General features: G+C 35.3%; 1 protein-coding gene across 4 annotated transcripts; it reads left to right on the forward strand.

Annotated features, from left to right (window-relative positions):
- Positions 1-995: 995 nt before the first annotated feature.
- Positions 996-20,834, forward strand: LOC126811554 (oxygen-dependent coproporphyrinogen-III oxidase). 4 transcript variants are annotated; one of them, XM_050537243.2, is made up of 14 exons: positions 996-1,110; positions 2,479-2,583; positions 3,813-3,873; positions 7,562-7,645; positions 8,023-8,073; positions 8,236-8,310; positions 10,704-10,822; positions 11,458-11,527; positions 11,704-11,829; positions 12,680-12,791; positions 13,436-13,515; positions 13,832-13,911; positions 17,963-18,092; positions 20,076-20,834. In XM_050537243.2, exons 2-14 carry the CDS (start codon positions 2,492-2,494, stop codon positions 20,160-20,162), a joined length of 1,167 nt encoding a protein of 388 aa, XP_050393200.1. In that variant the 5' UTR covers positions 996-1,110; positions 2,479-2,491; the 3' UTR covers positions 20,163-20,834. The 4 variants fall into 4 exon arrangements, with proteins under 4 accessions (XP_050393200.1, XP_050393203.1, XP_050393202.1 ...); XM_050537246.2 differs by lacking the exon at positions 996-1,110 and adding an exon at positions 1,160-1,178; XM_050537245.2 differs by lacking the exon at positions 996-1,110 and adding an exon at positions 1,215-1,233.
- Positions 20,835-24,809: the final 3,975 nt, after the last annotated feature.

Consider the following 24,809-nt stretch of genomic DNA (forward strand, 5'->3'; position numbering starts at 1 on the left):
ATGTCCATAATCTTTTATTTATTTATGATTACATTGTCACTTTGTAAAGTGCCCCTGAACATGTTATATGAAAGGGCGCACTATAAATATGCTGTAATGATAATAATTATAATACTATGATGAAAGCAAATTATATTATTTATTATATCTCTAGTAAACTTTATAGATCATAATTTCAACGAATTGCGGGATATATAAACTGTGAATGCTATATATTCTTCTAAGATCCCACGAAGTTCCCAGGTCTCCTATGAACCACTAATCCTGAATAAGAGCTACCCCCGCCCCACTCATGTCCCTGTCTGTCTCGTCTCAGTTTTGCGGTGAATGTTTCTGGGGACTTTCCGGCGCGGTTTTCTGAGGGCCTGCAAGGACATAGTCTATAGTCGTTTGGATGGGAAGAAAAACTGAAGTGTCTTGTGCACATTGGCGTGCACGTAAAAGACACCTTGACAGTTGTAATTTGAAATAAGAGTGGGCCGTAGCGACTCTGTCCGGGCAACACCCCCCCCCCCCACACACACACACACACCGTAGTACTGTACGTAGTATGGTAAAATGAACACTGGCAGAATTTAAACATCTATATATATAGTAATTAGTGCATACGAATAAATTTAGCAACAAAGGCTAATGAAGTCTAAACGCCCCAATTCAAACTGTGACAGAAAGGTGTAGTCCTTAGGCATATCATTTCTTATAGAATTGTTTTTATTTACAACAAAATATTTTATTAAAATTCTAAATACGATCAAGGGGGTGCAACTCTGTTAACTGTCATTTACTCGTGATATTTATTTTCTTCTCATTCTAACATATAATTGATCAATGGAAGACCTGCCTTGACAGCAATATTTGTTACTTTTCAAAGAAACTTCGAATGTGGTTCAAAATCGAAGTGTGTACTATAGGCTACAAGTACCGTACCGTTTAAGCCGGTATACTATTATTATTAATGGACACGCCCACCTCCACGACCTGTCAACTTTTACCTTCGCTTTATAGGGGTCAAGGTAAAAGTATGGGTCGGCATACACGTCGTTTGTAGTGAACCGGTGAAAAGCTGGTATTCTAGTGTACTAAATTATTGATTAACTGAAAATTAGAATTGTAAGTACTGTTGTGAAATGGCACCCTTATTTATGCTGACTTTTATGGCGGTGTGTTACCCAAGTGAAGTAAGAATAGATTAGATGTTTTGAATAAATGTTTGGAAACAAGTTGGCTATACCGGTACCTGCTTTACTCTTAATTTTAGCTATTATGTAAAAATTAGATCTGCAATTTTTTTGTGTCATCGTGATAAAAGTCACGTAATTTAAAATCGTATCATTTGAAAATCGTATAGAAATAGTTAAGTATCAGTTATATTTATTAAGTTACCGATAACAACATTGTTTCTAAACTTCACTAAATTAAGCTTTTAATTTAAAAAAAGACAAGGTATTTGCAGCCTTAGTATAAATTTAGCTTCATGGCATGGTGATAATTACAGATGTAGTCAACTGATGGTAATTTGCATTTTACGAACAATATATCTAATTTTTAATGTTTTAGTTATAATATGTAGGCTATCAGTAGGACCTCATTGATTAAAGGAGCTAAATCGCTAATATTTGGGACCTACAAATTGACACAAATGGGTCGCAACGCATATAATAATATAATATGAATTCAATCGTTTCTGTTTTTACTCTAATTTCAAATCAGTTAAGTTCGGTGAAATACACCAGAAGTTTCAATCAAATGTTTATCTCTAGCATCTGGTTATTCCAGTCTACATAGTATTTATTGCGCATGCTCTTCACATAAGAATATATGGCGTCACTGTTTGACATGACTTGTGGAATATGTCTAGCCTCGTTCTTCAAGTCCCTTGTTACAAATGGGACTGAAACGCAATATGGTACAAGATTTGTGTTTGTGTACCAATGGTAAAATGTTTATTTTGTCTTAAATATTTGAAATCAAAAGCCCATCTTTTCCTGTTAAGATCACAATATCAATGTTGATTTAAATTGACCGATAATTCATGTTTTCTTTGGATGATATTGAGTTAGAGACTTTCCTACTTTAACACAAGGTACAATCTTATGGATACACAATTACTGAGTTTAATACTCTGCGGCACAAGAGTGTCCTCGCCAAAACACTGCATATTATTAGACTCAGTAATTGTTTATCCATAAAATTGTACCTTGTGATAATATGTTCAATTACTAAATGCCTATAAAAGTGTTACTCATTGAATGTTTAACATAAGAAAACCAAACAAAAATATCAGTAGATAACCTCCCAGCATGGATTAGTTAGAGGTTTATCGCACTATCTTGTTGATATCATCTTCAGACGCCGATTCTTATAAGCTCTAGAAAAGAATTCGGAAAGTAAAGTTTAATGTTAAGTCACTGTTAAATAACATTCTTGATAAATAACAAGGTTCAAAAATATATTGGTCTTTATTTCTGTTTATTGCAGAGAATACAAGAAAATGTCTAGTTCCATGAAAACATGTTTCCAAACATTTTATACACTGTCAGTTGTAAGATCCAAGATGGTGTTTCAAACATTTCAAAATAATAGGTAAGTCATTATTTGTCTTAACAGTAAAGCAGGGTAGCAGTGTTACAATCTCCAAGTATCAATTATAGTTTACAGATTCATGATCCACCCAATACCTTGATCAGACAAATCTAGTCCCTCACAGATGTCTTCTTGGTGTTGCCGTAGTAATTCCAAAGTTGGCAGAATTACTAAGGTTCTTGATGATCCAAACCTGACAGTATGAATAATTCTTGAAGTTGAATCGCTATAATCTAAAAAGGTAAATCCACAACAGTAATCCTAAACTTGAATTACAACAGAGAGATCAAGTCTCTCAAAACAGCACAATGTGAAACAGAGATAATTTCTTTCAATACAGCACAATAAGTGCAACAGCACGAAATGGCAATAAATTGAGAACAGACACCACTCACGGCAAACGTTGAGTTCGGTACGAAGAGCTGAGAAGGTTCTGTCCTCGGACTGGTCCGGTCTGGCTTATTATTCTCAAATTTTCAACGACTTTCCAGAACCTTCCAATTTTTTGTAGAACCCTCCAGAACCTTCCAATTATTTCTAAACACAATTTTTATCTGATTTTAGTTAAACTTGAAATATATGTTTATAACTCAAGGATCTCGGTTCCTTTCGATGTTAGTGCATATCGGACCATAACTTTCTGGATTATGGCCCTGGATTCTACAAAAAATCCCATTATTTTTTTTAGCTCGTTCTCTGTCCATCTCTTGAAAAATGTGGGCGTATCTTGCATGGCAACCGTTTGTTAATTTAATTCATTGCTTAACCTAACGAAAGGTTTTGGAATGCGGAATACGTATAGGGTTGTAATTATCCTCTCATGACCCCAGGGCTTAGCACGAGTTTTGAAACAAATATATTAAAGATTGTAGCCTCTATCATGTTCACAAGGTTTTCAGAAAAGGGGGCATAAGTCTGGAAGGAAAGGTTGTGGAACATTGAATATCGATACATTTGGTTCATCCACTCATAACTCTAATGCTGCACACCAGATTTGAAAAAAGTCCATTAAAAACTAGCATTTATTGCGTTCACAAGTCTTTTAGAAAAGGAGCATAACCCTGGTGTGAAAGGTCGCAAAACGCTGAATATATATCTAGTAAAATTATTAAGAAAATCTTTAAATTCAAAGGCAAAATTAAAGAATCATATTGCTCTCTTTATTGAAGTACTTATAGTTATTTATGATGATTCTAATTTCATATGCTACAAGATCATTGTTATTTCAGGTACAAGGTTTTAGGTGTTTTAATCAGTGGTGGGGTTTATTCTTATGTCACAGATAAAAAGGTAAGAGGAAAATGTCTGATATTATGTCACATCCTTATGCCGGTATCTTTGTGTTTCTGGACATAGAAATGAAATGAAATGGGGTTTTACGTCCTACTGTTCTGCTCCGGACCACCAAGCGCTATGAGGGGAATTTTGCCCAGACAGCGGCACTATGGTCTACTCTTATATCGAATTCCAACTGCCAATGTGTTCACGGGACCTCATTTTTTGTCCCATCCGAACGACTATATGTTGTCCCTTGCCAGGCCCTCTTGTTCTGTACTACTGACAACGGGGAACCACACCAGAAAATCTGGATAAACTGTCTCGGTCCAATGGGCAGAGAGAGTTCACAAAGGGCCTTTCTGCTAGAAATACTATATCTCCAATGTTTATAAATTCTGCATGCTTAGTTTTTATACGCTCTCATTTTCTTGTGGATATATATTGTCGTCGCCCCTGTCTGTCCATCCGTCCGTCCACAATTTGTTTGTCGACTCTCTACAGGTCACAATTTTTATCCGATTTTGACAAAACATAAAATATAGGTCTATCTCCCAAACATCTCGTTTCCTTTTGATATTGGCATATATCGGACGATAACTTCATGGATTATGGCCCCTGATTGTTCGAAAAATGATGTTTTTAGCTTGTGACACTCTAGAGTTCACAATTTTCATCTGATTTTGATGAAACTTGACATGCATGTTTATAACCCAAAGATCTTGGTTCCTTTCGATATTTGCACATATCGGATCGTAACTTCCTGAATTATGGCCCCTGATTGTACGAAAAATCGTGTTGTTAGCTTGTGGTCCCGCTAGAGGTCACAATTATTATCTGATTTTAAAAAAAGTTTGTAAATATCACCATTAGACTGTAATGATGCTTGAGTTTGAATTTTGTGAAAATCAGACTAAAACTGCTTGACAAAATGGCCTTCCATCACATGCAAATAGTGTAAAAATATGGTATATCAAGGTTGCGGATCCTCTAGAGGTCATAATTTTGATTCGATTTTGATGAAACTTGAAATATATGTTTATAGCCCAAAGATCTTGGTTCCTTTCAAAATTCGCGCATATCGTATCGGACCATAAATTCATGGATTATGGCCCGGTTGTTTGAAAAATCACGGTTTTAGCTTGTGGACACTCTAGAGATCACAAATTCATATCCAACAGTTTTCGGTTCCTTTCGATATTCGCACATATCAGACTGTAACTTTCTGCATTATACCCCCTGATTGTATGAAAAATGGACCCATTAGAGGTAACAATTTTTATCTGATTGCAACAAGCGTTTAAATATATCACTGTTAAACCATAATGACAGTTGAGATCAAATTTCGTGAAAATCGGACCGAAACTTCCCATCAAAATGTTCGCTCCCTGTACACAAATAGTGTTAAAGCAGGTTATACCAAGGTTGTGGATCTTCTAGAGGTCACAATGTTGATCCGATTTTGATGTTTATATCCCAAAGATCTTGGTTCCTTTTGATATTGGCGCATATCAGACAGTAACTTCCTGGATTATGGCCATTTATTGTACAAAAAATAACAGTTTTAGCATGTGGTCCATCTAGAGGTCACAATTTTTAGCGAATTTTGATGAAACTCAAAATACATGTATATGTGACAGTCAGTGTCTACAATCAAGCAATGTGTACAATGCCTGAAATATACCAGTCGATGTGTACATTGCCGGGTTAGATTAGGGTAAGGGTTGGGGTGGGGGTTAGGGTTAGGGTTACAAAGGCATTGAACACATTGCCTGATTGTAGACATTGACTGTAACATATATATCCCAAAGATCTCATTTCCTATTGATATTGACGGATGTTGGACTGTAACTCCCTGAATTATGGCCCTTGATTGTACCAAAAATTCACGTTTTTAGCTTGTGGTCACTCTAGAGGTAACAATTTTTTTCCGATTTAAAAGAAAACGTTTGAATATAACACCTTTACACCCTAATGATGGCTGAGTTCGAATTTCGTGAAAATTGGACCAAAATTGCCAGATAAAATGGCCGCCCCTTGTATGCAAATAGTGTAAATATATCGTATATCGAGGTTGTGGACCCTCTAGAGGCCACAATTTTGATGAAACTTGAAATACATATTTAATACCCAAAGATATTGGTTCCTTTCAATATTCACGCATATCGAATCATAACTTCCTGAATTATGGCCCTTGATTGTACGAAAAATCGTGTTTTTAGCTTGTGGTCCCTCTAGAGGTCACAATTTTTATCCGATTGAAAAAAAAAAAATGTTTGAATATATCACCGTTACACCCTTATGACGGCTGAATTCGAATTTGGTGAAAATCAGACCAAAACTGATGGACAAAATGGCCGCCCCTCGTACGTAAATAGTGTAAATATATGGTATCAAGGTGGTAGATGCTCAAGAAGTCACGATGTTGAGCCGATTTTGATGAAACTTGAAATATATCTTTATAACCCAAAGATCTTGGTTTCTGTCGATATTCGCGCATATCAGATTGTAACTTCCTGAATTACGGCCCTTGATTTTACGAAAAATCGCTTTTTGTTTAGCTTGTTCTCTATCCATCTCTTGCAAAATGTGGGCGTACCCTGCCTGGCAGCTGCTGGTTAATCATTTCAATAAAATGGAAAAGGGTTTAATGGTCATTTTGAAATGAAATTGTGTTTTTGTTATTTCTCTGTTTATGTGTGTGCTGTCTGTTGTAGGAGACTTTTGCCTGAATGCCAGTGTTTCTGCATATTTTTCCTAAATTTCAAACTCTCAATTGTTCTTTTATGTGCATGCAAGTGTGTACATGGCTGGATCTCTGAACAATTGGGCACTTTTTTGTTGTGAAGATTAGGCTTGAAAATTCCTGAAGGTTCTTCTCAGCCCATGCCAGGTTTTGAACTCGGGCATTCTAGTTGTGTTTAATTTGAACCTGGGACATCCTAGTCGAGTTTGATATGAACCCAGGACATCCTAGTCGAGTGTTTGATTTGAACCCTGGTCATTCTAGTCGAGTTTGATTTGAACCCAGGAACATCCTAGTCGAGTTTGATTTCAACCCTGGACATCCTAGTCGAGTTTGATTTGAACCTGGGACATATATCCTAGTCAAATCTGATTTGAACCCTGGACAATCTGTTCGAGTTTGATTTGAATCTGTGGGACATCCTAGTCGAGTTTAATTTGAACCCGGACATCCCAGTTGAGTTTGATTTGAATCTGTGGAACGTCCTAGTCGAGTTTGATTTGAATCCTAGACATCCTAGTCGAGTTGTATTTGAATCTGGGACATCCTAGTCAAATCTGATTTGAACCCTGGACATTTTAGCCGAGTTTGATTTGAATCTGTGGGACATCCTAGTCGAGTTTGATTTGAACCCGGACATCCTGGTCGAGTTTGATTTGAATCTGTGGAACATCCTAGTCGAGTTTGATTTGAATCTGTGGGACATCCTAGTCGAATTTGATTTGAACCCTGGACATCCTTGTCGAGTTTGATTTGAATCTGTGGGACATCCTAGTCAAGTTTGATTTGAATCTCGGACATCCTAGTTCAGTTTGATTTGAACCCGCTACATTCTAGTTGAGTTTGTAATCACTATTAGAGTATTTGAAGAAAACAAACACTGTTCATTGGTTAAAATGTTTGATTTTATGAGAATTTTATAAGTTGTTTTAACTTGTTATACATATTGAATTTAAGGTTTATGCAAAGGGTCACAATTTAAAAGATCTTAGAGCAGGTTGGATGACTGATTCCATAACAGACATAAAAACATTAGATGAGGTAATTATATATATCTTTTTACTGAAAGCAATGATAGCAATGCTGAACATTGTTTCATAAATAAAGCATGTCCAGTCTTTGCGTGGGATAAAAACATAGAATACTATACACTGTAACCTGGGTATCATTTAATCTTGTGTATCTAGCACTAATTTCTTTTACATTCGTTTAAGATCAAATCTTTATTTAAAAATTTGTAAAAACCATTTAAAATCACCAAAATCATCTAATTTGTACTTGTGTCCAGTTTAAAGCTGACTGATTAATTCTGATAATGATGATACATATTCCAAGTACATAAACCCTTTGCTTCTTTAATAGAAATGGTTGAATCCCTGTTGGTCTATATTTGATATGGTTTAGTGTATTATTTGTAGAAATCTGATGATATGAGATACAGAATGGAAATGATGATATTAAGGATACAGGTAAAGGCTTTTTGAAATCTATCTCTGTATTCAATTCCAAAAATCCTGCATACAAATTCTGTTATTTTCTTCCCCTCAAAATCTACAAAACTGATCTTCAGTTCCAGAAGTTATTAGTGTAAAATTAAAATATAATTAAACCTAGAAAAAAAATAATTTTAGGGAGATGTTTGTCGTGCCTTGGAACATTTAGATGGAGAACAGAAGTTTTTAATTGACAGATGGGAAAGAAAGGAGGTGAGACAGAATATAATCTCTTCTTGTTTTTTTGTGGAGTTTTGCATGTGACTCTGATATTTTTCAGCTGGAGCAAAAAGATGAATACCAGTTTTTATACACCCACATTGCCGCCCCTGTCCGTACTTCCGTCTGTTGGTCGGTCCGTTGTCCACAATTTATCATCTGATTGTTTTAAAATTACTTCTAAAGTTATGGCCCTTGTTTCACTTTGTTAAACCTTGTGAACTCTCTAATACCAAAAGTTATCATACGATCTTTGTGAAAATATATGCATTATTTGAATTAGTGAAATGAAGAAGCCTAATGAATTTCAGCAATTTCCGTTTATTATGCCTAGAGTTATGGCCCTGTATGAAATTTATATGCATCAATTAAATTAGTAAAAAGAAGAATCCTATTGAATTTCAGTTTATTACGTCTAGAGTTATGTCCCTTGTTTCACTGTGTTGAACCTTGTGAACACTCTAACGCCAAACGTTATCATCCGAACTGTATGAAATTGATATGCATCATTTAGATTAGTGAAACCATGAAACCTATTGAATTTCAGCCATTTACAATAATTGCTTCTAGAGTTATTGCCCTTGTTTCACATTGTCAACCTTGTTAATGCTTGATATCATCTGATATGTATGAAATTTATATGCATCATTTAAATTTGTGAAATGGAGGTCTGTCAAATTTCAAAATGTTCGGTAAATTACCTCCAGAGTTCAGGCCTTTGTTTCAGTTTATAGAACCTTGGGAATCCTCAAACGACAAAAATTATAATCTGATCTGTATGAAACTGTCTTGTTAATGCACCCAATTACCTACAAAAGAATAAATATGCAACAACCCTTGTCGACACCTTGAACAATTTAGCTGCTGTGGGCGTATGTTTCGTTGGCTGGCAACCTATCTTTTTATAAGTTTGGAATGTTGCTGAAGATAAAAAATGAAAAGTAATTCTTTGACCTAAAAGTATGAAAGCAGTTGATTGAAATAATAATATATTCCTCTGTATAGGATGACCATACAGCTGGAATTCTTTAAGAAACAGTTGTGTTTGTGGTTGCACTGCTTCCAAGGCAAAAAGAAGAAAAAATGGTGGTTATTTTTAATGTATTTCTACGTCCGCCATATTCATAATGTGGACGTATATTGCTGTTAACCCTGTCTGTGTGTGTCTGTGGGTCGCCTGCAGGGTTCATTCTTAAAGGATTGTCTTGAAACTTTGCATACTTATTCCTTATACCCTAAGGATGATCCTTATTGTTTTTGGTGCATGCCGGACCCCCCCAGGGGCAGAGCCACACCCATTTTTCATTTTTTGTATCTGTTTGTCGTCCTACAGGGCGCTATTCTTAATGGATTGTCTTGAAACTTGCATACTTATACCTGAAGGGTCACCCTTATTGTTTTTGGTGTATGCCAAACCCTCAGGGGCAGAGCCACACCTATTTTCTCTTTGTGTGTCTGTGTGTCACCTACAGGCTGCAATTCTTAATGGATCATTTTTAAAACTTTTCATACTTATTTTTTATACCCAAAGGATGACCTCCATTATATTTTGGTGCATGCCCGACCCCCTGGGACAGAGCCATGCCCAATGTGTGTCGCCTACAGGCAGCAATTGTTTTTTCTGAATGCCTGATCCCCAGTGGCAGGGCCACACCCATTTTTTCTTTTTGTTTCCCTGTGTGTTGCCTACAGGCCACATTCTTAATGGATTGTCTTGGAACTTGGCATATGTATTCCTTATAGCCTAAGGATGGCAACTGATTTTGGTGCATGTCCTGACCTCCAGGGGAAGAGCCACGCCCAATTTTTGTGTTTATTGTATACAGGCCACAATTTTGAATGAATCATCTTCGAACTTGGCATATGTATTCCTTATAGCCTAAGGACGACAACTATTGATTATGGTGCATGCCCCGACCCCCGGGGGCAGAGCCACGCCTATTTTTAGCATCTAAAGGCCACAATTCTGAATGGATTATCTTGAAACTTGGTATACTTATTCCTTATACCTTAAGGATGGCAATTATTGATTTTGGTGCATGATCCGCCCTGCTTGGGTGGTGCCACACCAATTTTTTGTTAATATTTTGTCTGTAAATAATCTACTGGTTGCAATTATTAACAGATTGGGTTCAAATTCGGCATGATCCACCATGGGGTTGTACCTATTTATATCGTTCCATATCCAACCCTCAAGGGCAGAGCCACGTCCAATTTTTTTTTGTTTATCGTCTGCTGCCTGCAATCCTGAATGGATCATCTTGGAACTTCGCATATTTATTTCTTTTACCGTAAAGACAGCAATTATTTATTTTGGTACATAACCCGACTCCCAGGAATGTGGACGTATATTTCATCGGTAGCGATGTTTTTGTTGTTTTATACAGGGAGGTGGAGGTATAACATGTGTATTACAAGATGGTAAAGTATTTGAGAAAGCTGGTGTTAATATATCTGTAGTACATGGTAAATTACCACCCGGTGCTATACAACAAATGAAATCCAGGTAAGTAGGCCTACATGGGACATTTCACATTAAATAGTGGGTATTGTTTAGTAACAATTTTCTTACACTGTTTAATACCATTGATTATCCAAATCATTTAATTTATTACATTAAAGGGACTAAATCACTAATATTTGGGACCTAGAAAGTGATTCAAATGGATCGCAACACATTTAATAATGTAATATGAATGTATATAAACTGATTTACATTCAATCATTTCTGTTTTTACTGTAATTTATAATCACTTATGTTCGGTGAAATACGCCAGAAGTCTCGATTGTATGGCAATCTCTAGCGTCTGGTTATTCCAGTCTACACTTATAGTATTTATTGCACATGATTTGTGGAATATGTCTAGCCTCATTCTTCAAGTCCCTTGTTACAAATGGTGCTGAAATGCATTATGGTACACGATTGGATATTGGATATCAGAAGCCCATCTTTTTCCAGTAAGATAACAACATCAATGTTCATTTAAATTGACAAATAATTTGTGTTTTCAATGCTGAAGACTATGGATCATATTGAGTTAGAGACTTAGCTACTTTAATATTATGATGGGATGACCCATCATACATTTGTTATGAGCACATACTTATCAAATGTTATGATTATTAACATTTGTATTTCAGAGGTAAGAAAAATTTAGAAGGTAAAGATCTACCATTTTTTGCGGCCGGTGTTAGTTCAGTTATTCATCCAGTAAGTACTTAGTTTGTTTTATTTAAAATCATGTTTCGAAAACAGTAAACCTTGTCCAGTCTCATATTTACATGGTCTTCTAGAATTACACAATTCAGAAAAAAACATTATTTAATTATTATTGTTGCTATTGAATTTTCTTTTGTGATTACTTATTTTTTATAACTATTTTTCAGAGGAATCCTCATGTACCTACTCTGCATTTTAATTATCGTTATTTTGAAGTAGAATCTAGTGATGGCAGTAAACAGTGGTGGTTTGGGGGTGGTACTGATTTAACACCATATTATCTAGTCAAAGAGGTAAAACCTGCATTGCTAAAACCCCATTTAAACCTGACCCCGATAAAGCACATATTACCAGCCTACCCGGTCTGGTTCTGGCTGTGACAGAATTATAAAAATTGGAGCTATTTACACTATTGGTGCCAGAACCATTTGTAGCACAGTTATGTGTGGAATTCTTCACTATATACATTATTATTTAGACCACACTGACAAAGTGGTCAAGTTAATTTTCAAAGTTTTAGTACATTATTAAAATTTACCAACTGTCAAAATTTTGATGTCAAAACCATAGTGCATATGGCCTCAGTAAATTGGACTAGGCTTTGTTTCCATTTTGGGGGTTGGATGGCTGAATGGTTAGCGCGTGCTTGCTGTATCATAAGGTCAACTGATCTGGTTTTGATTCCCCGGTTGTACGTGACAAGGAGAAGGGTCACCTGTCCAATCTCTTGGGTTTTCTCTTGGTCCTTCGGTTTCCTCCCACTGCGAAGACCCCTACGTGCAAGCGAATTATTGAAATAAAATTGAACCATATGTTAGTCCCAAAATGACCTAGTTTGGTTTCCATTTACACTAGCAAAATTTCAACCAAATCGCAATTGTGACCACGTCATGTTGGTTTCATGTCTCGACGGGGTACTGTTCATTTTTTATAGTGTAAATGGGATTTCATAAGATGAAGAGTCATGCTACTTCAGTTTTGATTTTATAAACAAATGCTATCAGTAATGTGCCTAGCAATATAGAGCACTGCCCTGACAAAAATGAAAGTTTTAACAACATAATAATTCTATATATGGTGACATAATCTAATATATTCTTTGTTTAATAATACATATATTAGTACAATTGTTTAATTTTTTAGGATGTAAAACATTTTCATTCAACATTAAAATCAGCTTGTGATAAACATGGTAAAGATCTGTATACTAAATATAAGAAATGGTGCGATGATTATTTCTACATCAAACATAGAGGTAAACATGGGATTGAGCACTGAATTTAATACTGCAAACACATAAACTGTTGTACCATGAAATTTCAGATCATGACAACATGTGAGAATGGTGTCGTCATGATCACATAAACACCCCACAGATAAATTTTCTCAATACACTAAAAGAGAATTCCATAGAATGGTAATGTTAAAAATCATGATGCAGATATTGGTTATAAAATGTGGCTTTTCTAAAACCAGGGTCATTTAATCTTCTACTGGAAGCAGCATTGCAATGAGATTGGAGAAGGATCCTACAAGCAGCGATTTTGGCTTCTTTTTCTTCACTTACCATAATCAACCCATATTGTACAACTTAGAAAAAAAATCAGCCACTTGCTCAATGCTGTAACCCTTTTGTTGCAATGTGCCAGAAAATGTTGACATGAAGGGTAGAAGAGTTGTATGTTTGCATGCTTGATATGTTTCTTTCCAACATGCTGGAATCACATTAAAAGATTTGAAAAGTATAAAGTTGCTCGAGTTTGCAAGTAAAAAATAAACCTATAATGAATGTTATGTAAGTGTTATTTTTATGTCAGAAATTCGAAATTACCATAAAATTAACATGATTCGAACAAGACACTATTTTTATACCAAAAATGATCTTTATTATTTAAACAGGTGAAAGTCGAGGTGTAGGAGGAATATTTTTTGATGATGTTGAAGATCCAAGTCAAGAGGAAGCTTTCAGATTTGTCAGAGTATGTGTATTATTTATTAAGTGGTATTTGACTTTAAGTGACTAACTATATGTAAAACTCTTAGACATATTCATCAATTGAGAGATCTTTAATCCCTTGCAGACAAGATGAATTTCAGTCCATAAATGGTTCAGTTAGGTTTCGTATTCAAATAGCTATGATAACTTGAAAGTTTCTCAAATTCAGCATCCTTTGCAGACCAGATAATAAAAAACAGTGCCATCTATAAAATATTCTGATACGTCTCTTTTAAATCTAATGCCAGTGTACTAATGATAAATTTAAGATGTCTAATCATAATGCTTGTATATTTCAGTCATGTGCTGAATCCGTTTTACCATCCTATGCTCCTATTGTTAGAAAACATAAGAGTGATAAATATGGAAATGCAGAAAGGTAACAACAATGTTTGGATATCATATAAGATTAAAGAGGCATTATTCAACAGTTAAATCTGCCTATTGCAGGTCTTTTTTTAGGCCTTAAATGTTATATAAATTATTAATTACTGTCTGAACTGTGGTAAATTATAAACGGATTTCTTCGATTATGAACAAACTATTCTACTTTGGTTATTATAAACTTACCTGTGTGTTTTAAATTACCTCAGGTTATATAAAATCCATTGTACAACTAAATATGCCAGAGAATAAAAAAGTTCTCTCTTGTAAAATTGAACTCATCACAAACTTGACACCGAGAAATACCAAATGAGTTTGGGCGTACAAACATAAATACGCCCGTAGTCCGGTATTTTGTTTCTGCCTTGTATTAATTATTTGGTTAGAGAGTTCGTTGGGATTATTTCTTTTGAACTACATTTGTTTTACTTGCCTTGAATCTCACCCTTGAGTATTTTTAATATTTCCTGATGAACTTAAGCAGTCCTGTCAATTATCCTGCAGCAATCTGCTGTAGCCTCAGCAAAATTAATAGCCAAGGCCATTGAATCATTGAATAGGTATATAACGTTATTTTTTTTTATATAAATACCCAAAATTATTATCAACAAATCATACCGCACATCGGTTTAATTATCGGCAGATAGTTCCATGTCTTTCTATTTCTCTTTGCATATTATTTCTGGTGTGCAAAAACTGTTCAGAATTTTATAATCGTGCGTCTCGGTAAGGCAATTGATTTCCGAAATCCCAGCAATGGATCCATACGATTGTACTCCAGTTATTACCTAAATATTTTGAAATCCACGTAGAATGGAATTTTCCGATGGCATTTAGTAGATCACGATCATGCCTCAGACAATCAACGCTTTGAATTCTATTACCGCAAAAAGTACCATGTTTATTTCTAAATGTTAGTCACAAAGTTGCCTATAATTGACAGGGATGTAATATGTTTTATAAAAATATATATAATATACAGGGGTGAAATGCAATATTATATTTACGAGTATTCATATAATCGGTGATATATTCATTGTGAATAAAATTAAGTAGACTGTCAATCAATTGTTTCCAAATTGATGTCATTGGCTGTTTTGATTACAACACACATGATTATCAAAATTTTTCAACCTTTACCCCCTTCAAGCTATTACGATGGTTTAGCTCATCATGTGACATGTGTAATGTTGTGATGGACACTGTCGAAAATACAAGCCAAAAAATTGACTTTTCAAGAGAACTTTTTTTTTCGTTGGGATATTTAATTGTGTAATGGATTTTATTCAACCGGAGGTGATTTCAAACACATAGGCAAGTTTTTAATAACAATTATTCAGTAGTAGTTTACACAATCGAAGAAATCCGTTTATAATTTACCACGGTTCAGACAGTAGACATCAATTAACTTACCTAGACCATAATCAACTCTCAATGCCATCCATCAGATGGTTTCAATTTTAAGTAGATTAGAACAGTTAGGCCATTTAATGATTTAATTTAAAAATGGAGAAGTGAGGCTAAGACTCAAATAACCAGCACCGTGGTTATGATAATAAACTTTCAATCCACACATCTTATCAAAACTACAAACCGTGATTATTTCGCTCAGAATAATTTAATTAAGTAATTTGAATGAATTTTTCTATATATTAATTTTTCATTTTGCATTTTTGAACTATTATAGTAAGAACGGTCAGTAATTTATCTAAATCTTACATAAAGTATCTTTAAAGCATGAAGTTTCTTCATGGATGAAATAAATGAGAAATAGTTAAGAGATTACTCTTTTCGGAAACACCTGATAGAATTTAATTGAGATGTTTGCATGTCTAATAAACAATCAATAAAGTGGGGGTGGGGCAAAGGCTTTCACAATGACAGGAGCAAAAATTAAATGAGTAGGGACAATTACTGTTTAACAATATCTTTATTATTTCTTATTGACATAAAAGATGGAGATCTGAAATATACTGAATAACAATACAAGAATGTATATATATTCCTCTAAAAACAATAGACAAAGGCAAATTCAATTATGGGTTTATATTTCATGAAACAATTACTTATAACCTGCAGAATTCAAATACTTGATTATCAACTTGTAATAGTTTCATGACCTGTTCATGACCTAATTTTATATTGAACAGTGTTTATTTACACAGTAAATTTTTTTGTCTTTCGCACTATTAAAATGGGTTCGTCTGTCTGTCCGTGTAGTACTATAAGACTTCTTTTCTTGTTGTGTTTGTTTCTTCGTGATCGTAACAAGACTACAGCATCAATGGTTTTTACAACTTTATTGCTAAGCTGTAATGGCTTTGAAGGTTCCTCGTTCTCAATAATAATGGCTGCTAGGATTTCTCAATGAGTTCTGATCTATCTCGCTCTAATTTCTGCAGGTCTTTGATAGCCTTGACGTTAATTTCCATCCCAAACATGGAATAAACCTCTTTATTTCACAGGACTAAAGGAGGAGACATTACCTTATTTAACCATAGGTCAATTAACAGCCAGAATTTGATGGATATCTTGACTATGGTTATGATTTTACCAAAATATCACTGTTTTTTATGTATAACTATATATTTACGTTCATTAAGTATGTGTGATTTGACTCTATAGACAGAGTGAAGCAAAGAACCAAAATTGTCTTAAAAACCAAAGTGTTACATCCTTCCATCTGTCTGTCTGTCACACTTTTTGGGACACAATAACTCTCCTTCTAATTGAGCTAGAATGTTCAGACTTGGTGTAGGTGTTTATTAGGGGAATGCCTTAATGGAGTTCAAAGATGAGCATTTACTGCTTAGGGTAAGCAGAGATAAGCAATTTGATTTGTTGATGCTTTGGGACACAATAACTTTAGTTCTAATAAGTAGAGTGATGAAACTTGGTGTATATGTAGTTTCATTATATCAATACCTTTCCTAAGTTTGATAATGAGCATTTTCTGCTTAGGGTAAGTAGAGCGATAAGCAATTTGATTGGCTGAGACTTCGGAAAACAAAAACTCTCCTTCTAATTGAGCTATAAAGTTCAAAATTGGTGTAGATGTTTATTAGGTCCGTGCCTTGATGGAGTCGAAGATGAGCATTTTCTGCTTGGGGTAAGCAGAGATAAGCAATTTGATTGGTTGATACCTTGGGACACGAGATGAAATTTGGTGTATAGTTTTATTACATCAATACCTTGAATAAGTTCGATAATGAGCATTTTCTGCTCCGGGTAAGTGTATCGATAAGCAATTTGATTGGTAGAGACTTTGGAACACAATAACTCTCATTCTAATTGAGCTAGAATGTTCACACTTGGCATAGGTGTTTATTAGGTGAATGCCTTGATGGAGTTCGAAGATGAGAATTTTCTGCCTAGGGTAAGCAGAGATAAGCAATTTGATTGGTTGATACTTTGTTCTAATTAAGTGAGAGTGAGGACATTTGGTGCATAGTTTTATCACATCAATTTCTTGACTAAGTTTGATAGTGAGCATTTTCTGCTAAGGGTAAGCAGAGCGATAAGGAATTTGATTGGTCGATTCTTTGGAACAGAATAACTTTGGTTTTAATTAAGTGAGAGTGATGAAACTCCGGGTATAGATTCATTACATCATTACCTTGACTAAGTTCGATAATGAGAATTTTCTGCTTAGGCTAAGAAGCGATAAGCAATATGATTGGTCAAGACTTTGGAACATAACAACTCTGCTTTTAATTAAGGTAGAATGTTTAAATTTGATGTAGATGTTCATTAGGTGAATGTCTTGACTGAGTTCAGTGATTAACATTTCGAACTAGAGCTAAAGCTAAACAGGGCTAAGAAATTTCATTGGTCGATGCTTTGGGACAAGATAACTTTGATTCTATCTGATAGTGATGGAACTTAGTGTATAGTTCATAATCAGTTTGATTGCTTGATACTCTTGAAAAAAATAAATGTGCGATTAATTAATATGCTTCATCTATTTATTTTGGGATTTCGGCGGGGGACATCAGCCTCACTGTTGGCTTGTGTAAAATGTGTTTATGATATATTGTGTTTTATAGAGAATGGCAGTTGTTGCGTAGAGGAAGATATGTAGAATTTAATCTGATTTATGATAGAGGAACTAAATTTGGACTTTATACACCAGGAGCAAGATATGAAAGTATACTCATGTCACTTCCATTAACTGCTGTGAGTATTGTGGATTTTGATGCTGTCTGTAAAAAATTTCCCTTATAACACACTTCATCAAGCGCAGATCCAGGGAAATAGTCGGAAATGACATCTACAGTGTTTCATTTATTCTAATTTTCTGGTGATGGTGACCTATACCTCTCCATCATGAGGTTCACCTTCAGAGGTGGCAAATTGTCACTACAACACTTCTATATGGAGATCTGACATTACTTGACCCCTAACTGAAGATCCTGGATCTGCCCTTGTGCATGGATTATGCCTGTCTTCAGAATAGTATAATGTAGAACCCCATTTCATTATACACCCACATTTTCATGTGGACGTATATTGTCGTCGCCCCTGGACGTCTGCCTGTCCACAATTCTTATCCCATTTTGACGAAACTTGAAACATAGGTTTATCTCCAAAAGATCTCGGTTCCTTTCAATATTGGCATATATCGGATCAAAACTTCATGGATCATGGCCCCTGATTGTGCGAAAAATCATGTTTTTAGCTTGTGGACCCTCTAGAAGTCACAATTTTTATCAGATTTTGATGAAACTTAAAATATATCTTTATATCATAAATATCTCAGTCCATTGCAATATTCACGCATTTCAGACAATAACTTCCTGGATTATGGCCCCTGATTGTACGGAAAATCGCTTTTTTTTTTTTAGCTTGTTCTTTATCCATCTCTTGCAAAATGTGGGCGTATCTTGCCTGGCAGCCGCTGGTTGGTTGATGTAATTAAACAATATTTACACACTCTATTCATGTTCTGCCATCTACCTGACTCAATAGCTAAATTGTGATCACCACAACAAAATCTTGACAAGGCTATTCTATATTTACTTAAATAAATGTTTGACAAGTATTTCTCAGGTTCTAATAATGATTTGTACTGACAATAATTAACTAGTTTTGAATTGGATACTACTTTGCTTGAAATGGTCTATGAAAGCTATATTACTACCAACTGATTGCTGTTCCCAAACAAATCCAAATCCATATTGATATAATAAAGCTTGAACATTTGAAGCCCATGTTATTATTCTAGCATTACCTAACGAAACTAATAAATCATGAAATGTATCTTTCATCTACTTTTTATATATTTATCATCCATTTTTTTTATGTATTTTTCATCCACTTTATAATGTATTTAGCATGCTGACTGTAATGTATAATTTACATGCTGCCTGAAAAGGGTGTTTTATGTAATAAAATCTATCTATCTATCTATCTATCTATCTATCTATCTATCTATCTAACATGTTCTTGGATATCTGCTTTGTGGCATTTTTATTAGCTGTAACCAATATTTGATACAGTTTGTTTGGTATATAATACTAAGAGGTCTTCGACCAAGCTCACCATAATTGGGAGCCACGGTGGCTAGGTGGTTAAGACGCTGGCTCGCTAGCCTGGAGGTCGGGTGTTCGATCCCTGCATTGGCCGAGAAAGTTCATCCTGATTTTCCGACGTGGTTTCCCCTTGTCAGTGGTGCAGAACGGAGGGCTTTCTTCATTAGCCCAGTATAGGAGCAGAACAGTAGGACGTTAAACCCCATTTCATTTCATTTCATTTCACTTCACCATAAATGACAGCATTGGGAAGTACAAGAGTTTACTTGCAGAATATATTTACAGAAATTTAAATGCAATGTTTCTATTAATGGGATATTTTTGTATCCCCATACTTATGATCCATAACAAAGAATAGGTACTATTATTCTATCAAATAAAAACAATAAACTAGATATACTAATATTACACTTACTGATAAATATTTTTAACATGTTACAAGCTTTCCTTGCTTGTTGTACTAGGGTGTTTATAGCAAGCAACCAATAGAGTTTAGGTGTAAACATTATTCCTAAATATTTTTTATATAAGGATGCAGCTTTTAAAGGGGTATTCCCATACCGCCATGTCTAAATACAACCTTGGTTTTACTTAAGTTGACACTCCTTTCGTTAATTCTGTCTTTCAGAGATGGGAATATTGTCACAAGCCATCCGAAGGCTCGAAGGAAGATCAGCTTATGGAAGTACTAAAATCACCGAGAGACTGGGTTTGAGAGATAACTAACAGACTATATAGTGCTAGGACGATAATATCTCATTGGAAAGTATTAAACATATCCATTGACAGCTTCCAACAATATATATTTTTAAGAGCAACATTATTTTTTATTTTTCTTCAGAATATTTTAAACTTTTATATTGTTTTATATAGCCTACATAGTCAAAACTCAATTAAACTATTCAGGCTAATTAAAAGGGCAGTCCCAGTACACAATAATTATAAGTTGCTTTAAGTATATACAGCAAATGTCTAAATGTGACAGTAGAGTCTATTTTGCCTTATCTCAAAATTTCAAGTCTAGAAATGATTGCTACGTAACACATTTAAGGAATTTCATTCTTCAATTGTATGAGTGACTTGATAATAGTGAGGAACACTTACCATTATAACTTTGACAAGTGTAGACATGGCTATCTAGGCACTTAGACATAGTGGAATTTGGGAACTTATGGTGAACTCCACATGGAAATTGAAAGTTTGTATTTCTTAAAAACATATCGCCAATTTTCAGAAAGTTGCATATGACAAGGATAAAGATTTAACTGGGACTGCTAACTTAATGCCAGTATGAGACATTGTTGTACTATTTGTTATATTCAAGATTTATATGTTGTCTTGATGATATAGTATTGAAAATAAAACAGAACATTATTTTGCTTTAAAAGCTCAAATTTTTATTCAGTGAATATGGCTTTGTAATACTGGAATTGCTTCCCTTTGACCCATTAAATTGTTCAATATAAAAATCCTATACCCCTTTAACTTTTTGGTCTGAATCCACTCTGCATTTCTTTAAATTGACTAATGGATAAAACATTTAAAACTAATGTAATAACAATAAACAGTGTCTAGGCTACTCTAGAGAAGTCACTAAGCTCTAAACACAACATGTTTTTCGGGCTTCATCATTTGTTTCATCCACTAGTCGGTGGTGCAGGACAGATGGTCTGACAAGGATAGTAATTTGGATGGGACAAAAAACTGAGGTCCTGTGTGCACGTAAAAGAACCCTTGGCAGTTGGAATTCGATATAAGAGTAGGCTGTAGTGCTGCTGTCAGGGCAAAATTTCCCTCATAACACACTGTATTGCATATGTCCGTGTCTTCATTAGCTGAGTCAAGCAAAACAGGATAAAATCCATTTCATTTATTTAATGGGTGGTATTTCTAATGCAAATCTGATTTACTGGTTGATTGAAGTTCACATGGGCTATATTGGACCATTGTCAGGTTACTGTATTCATGGGCTGAAATAGGGTCTAATTTCCATAAACTTCCCCAAATCTGGACTTAAGATATGTGCCTCACAGGATGATATTCTGCCCCAAAGTCACATAAATAAGACTATATTGGACTGCTTTCTTGCTGTTTTACTCACAGGCCGCAATTGCAGAAAAACGTACGTGTTTGCGCCGTCGACTTCCACGAGATTAAAAAAAATATCCCATTAAAACACAGATCCTATTTCGTTTCTTTTTTTATTGTTCAAAATTTCGTTTTACTTGTCTTTACTACACTAGAATCTGGAAGAGTTGTTATATAACCCATGTTCTGGATGCTGTGAGGGATTAGCCAATGAAACGGTCTGTTACGCCAAGTTTTTGGCTTGAGGTATACAGAACTGTGGGTAATCCACTAGAAACAACGCTGATTGCATGGTTAATCAAATGTCTGACGTAAATGGTTCAAAAGCCGCTGGTATGAACTCTGATGTGACCTTCCACTACAACTTGTCAGATTTTTGTGTGGTAGAGCCATTGAAAATATAAAAAAAAAACGAAATATAGATCTGTATTTTAATTGGATTGATTAGAAAAAGAGACAATAGAAAAAAAATACTGGTGATTAAAGATACATTATGGGAGATTAGATAAAGAGCTGGCAGTTCTCACTATAATAGTTAAAAACAAGATAATGTAAAGGGAATTTGCTAAAATTTCAGTCAAATTGATCTGCTCTGAACCAAGATTTTAGCAATTGAATTTTCGTCATTACTAAAGTCGGTACGATAAAAAACATAGTCTCGATTATCTATTTCATGATTAAATTATGAATGGAAGTTGAACAGCAAATCGGAACCTAATCCAATAAACATCGCAGGATAGTGATGGCATCGAGAGTTCATTACGGTCTGGATAAGTTAATTAATGTCTAATTAATAATTTAGATAACATTTCAGACCTTAAAAAAAAGACCTTCAATAGGCAGATTTAGCTCTTGAATAATGTATGTTTAATTTAATTGACTGCTTACATTTTCATAAAAGTTGCTATTATAACACAAAATCTATCGTCAACTATGATTCTTTTTTAGTATTTTGGCTATAGTGACAATCGAAAGTGAAATTGAAAGTGGCTCTTATATTAAAATCATCATTTTCGGTTGAGATTCGGGTATACGCCAGATCCAAACTAAGTATTTGAGTATTTTAATTAGTGTATGCCGAAATTCATAACTTTTCTACCCTCACACCCGCGACCTCCCTGTGCATCAGTTCTTCCGATTCCTCAAAAATTGCCTTGCTGTGACCCCTCCGTTTAATTTTTTAAAAGAGATCAATTGATAAAGACTCGCAGGCAACTAGTCTGTGTACGTACGAGCACGGGGATATTATAGTGGGATTTAGCAGAACACTTCAAGAAATATTTCCATTATAAAGTAATAATAAAAAGACCTCATAATGAAACCCATATTTAACCCTATCTATTGTTCCGCCATTCCTTTGATGTATTAGAGTTAAAAGGACGTCTTTCTACTAATTTACGTAGCAAAGTTTCATATTTCAACCGGGGCGGGGGGGTGGGGGCGACCATAGCTCTAAAATACCTACTGTAATGTAAAGTCGCGTAAAAATGTCGTATTGTGGGGTTAAAATGTTGTGATGTCATGGTGTCGGGTTATCGGCCATATTCCTCTCAATACTATGATTATGTTCCCCAGGATTTTGCAGAAAAGTAGGAAAATTGAATGAAATGAAATTGTGTTTAACGTCTAACTGTTCTGCTCGGACTGGGCTAATGAAGACGGGCATACGCTATACAGTGTACTGTGAGTGAAACATTGCCTGGATAGTGGCGCTACAGCCTACTCTTATATTCAATTCCAACTGTCAGATGGTCTTTCACGTGCTCGCTAATATGTACATGGAACCTCGATTTTTCGTTCCATCCAAAAGACTATACGTTATCTATCCTCTGCCAGGCCCTCCGTCATGTACCACTGTAAAGAGGAATCACACCGGAAAATTTCCGATGAGCTTTCTCGGCCAACGCAGTGATCGAACACGAGAACTAAACGTTAGCAAGCCAACGTCTTACTCACTGAGTCCCTGTGACTACCAGAAAAGTAAGACATTAAACCCCATTTCCGGAGTGATTCCTCTTTGACACTGGTACAGGACGGGGGTCTGGCAAGGGATAACGTATAGTTGTTCAGATGGGACAAAAACCGAGGCCCTATTTACTCAATGGCGAGCACGTAAAAGACCCCATGACAGCTGGAATTCAATATAAGAGCAGGCCGTAGCGCCACTATCATAGTAGGCCTACACTGTATATGGCATGTCAGTCTTCATTAGACCAGTCGGAGCACAACAACATTTTGCCCGGACAGCGGCGCTCCGGCCTACTCTTATAAAAAAAATTCCAATTACCAAGGGATCTTTCACGTGCACGCCAATGTATACACAAGACCTCGGTTTTTTGTCTCATCCGAACGACTAGACAACTGTTCTTTTCAGGCCCTCCTTCCTGCACCCCTGACAAGGAGAAACCACGCCGGAAAATATTGATGAACTTTCTCGGCCAAGTGGTTGACTATCCAGTATCTTTGGCCAAGTCAAGTAAGAGTTGCACCCCTTCCCACAATAAATCCCATAATTCTTATATTAATATGCACAATCAATCATGAATCGTGACGACGAATTGGGATTAATTTTAAAAATATAGATATTATGGCCCATGAAGAGAGAAATTTTACAATAAAAAAAATTAAGAGTGTTGGATATTGAACTGGTATGAAATCAAATGGATTATTTGAAATGACATTCTTAAATAAATTTTATGGGCGTCATCATCTTGTTTTAGGACGAGTTATCTCACTTAGACGTTTTTTATGATAATGTAAAAGACCGGATAATCTAGCCAATGGGCTATTTTTCTCAAATGTTGACAACGCATCCAGACTAATATCCGTAGAATATTTTTCTGGATGATAGAGACTATTGTATCATACTTATCAGATTTGCAGGTGGCGTTAAAAATATTTGAGCCTTTTTGAAAATCTAATCTTACTTTTATTTTTTGAAAAGAGCCGTGGTGGCTGAGTGGTTTCCTCGTGTCCCTGGTGCAGATAAGAGGGCCTGACAAGGTATTATGTTCAGTCGTTCATATGGGACAAAATTGCGGTCCCGTGTAAAAATTGCCGTGCAACAAAAGGAACCCTTCGCAGTTTTAATTCAAAATACGAGTAGGCCGTCAATTTCTATTCGATTTTAAAAACCGTTTAAATATATCATCGTTACACCATAATGCATAATGATGGTTACGTTTGAATTTCGTAAAAATTGGATTGAAACTGCCCGACAGAATGGCCGCTCGCTCCTTGAACGCAAATAGTGTAAAAGTATGTAATACCAAGG

The sequence above is a fragment of the Patella vulgata genome, chromosome 2 (assembly GCF_932274485.2).
Source record: "Patella vulgata chromosome 2, xgPatVulg1.2, whole genome shotgun sequence".
Classification (NCBI taxonomy): domain Eukaryota; kingdom Metazoa; phylum Mollusca; class Gastropoda; family Patellidae; genus Patella; species Patella vulgata.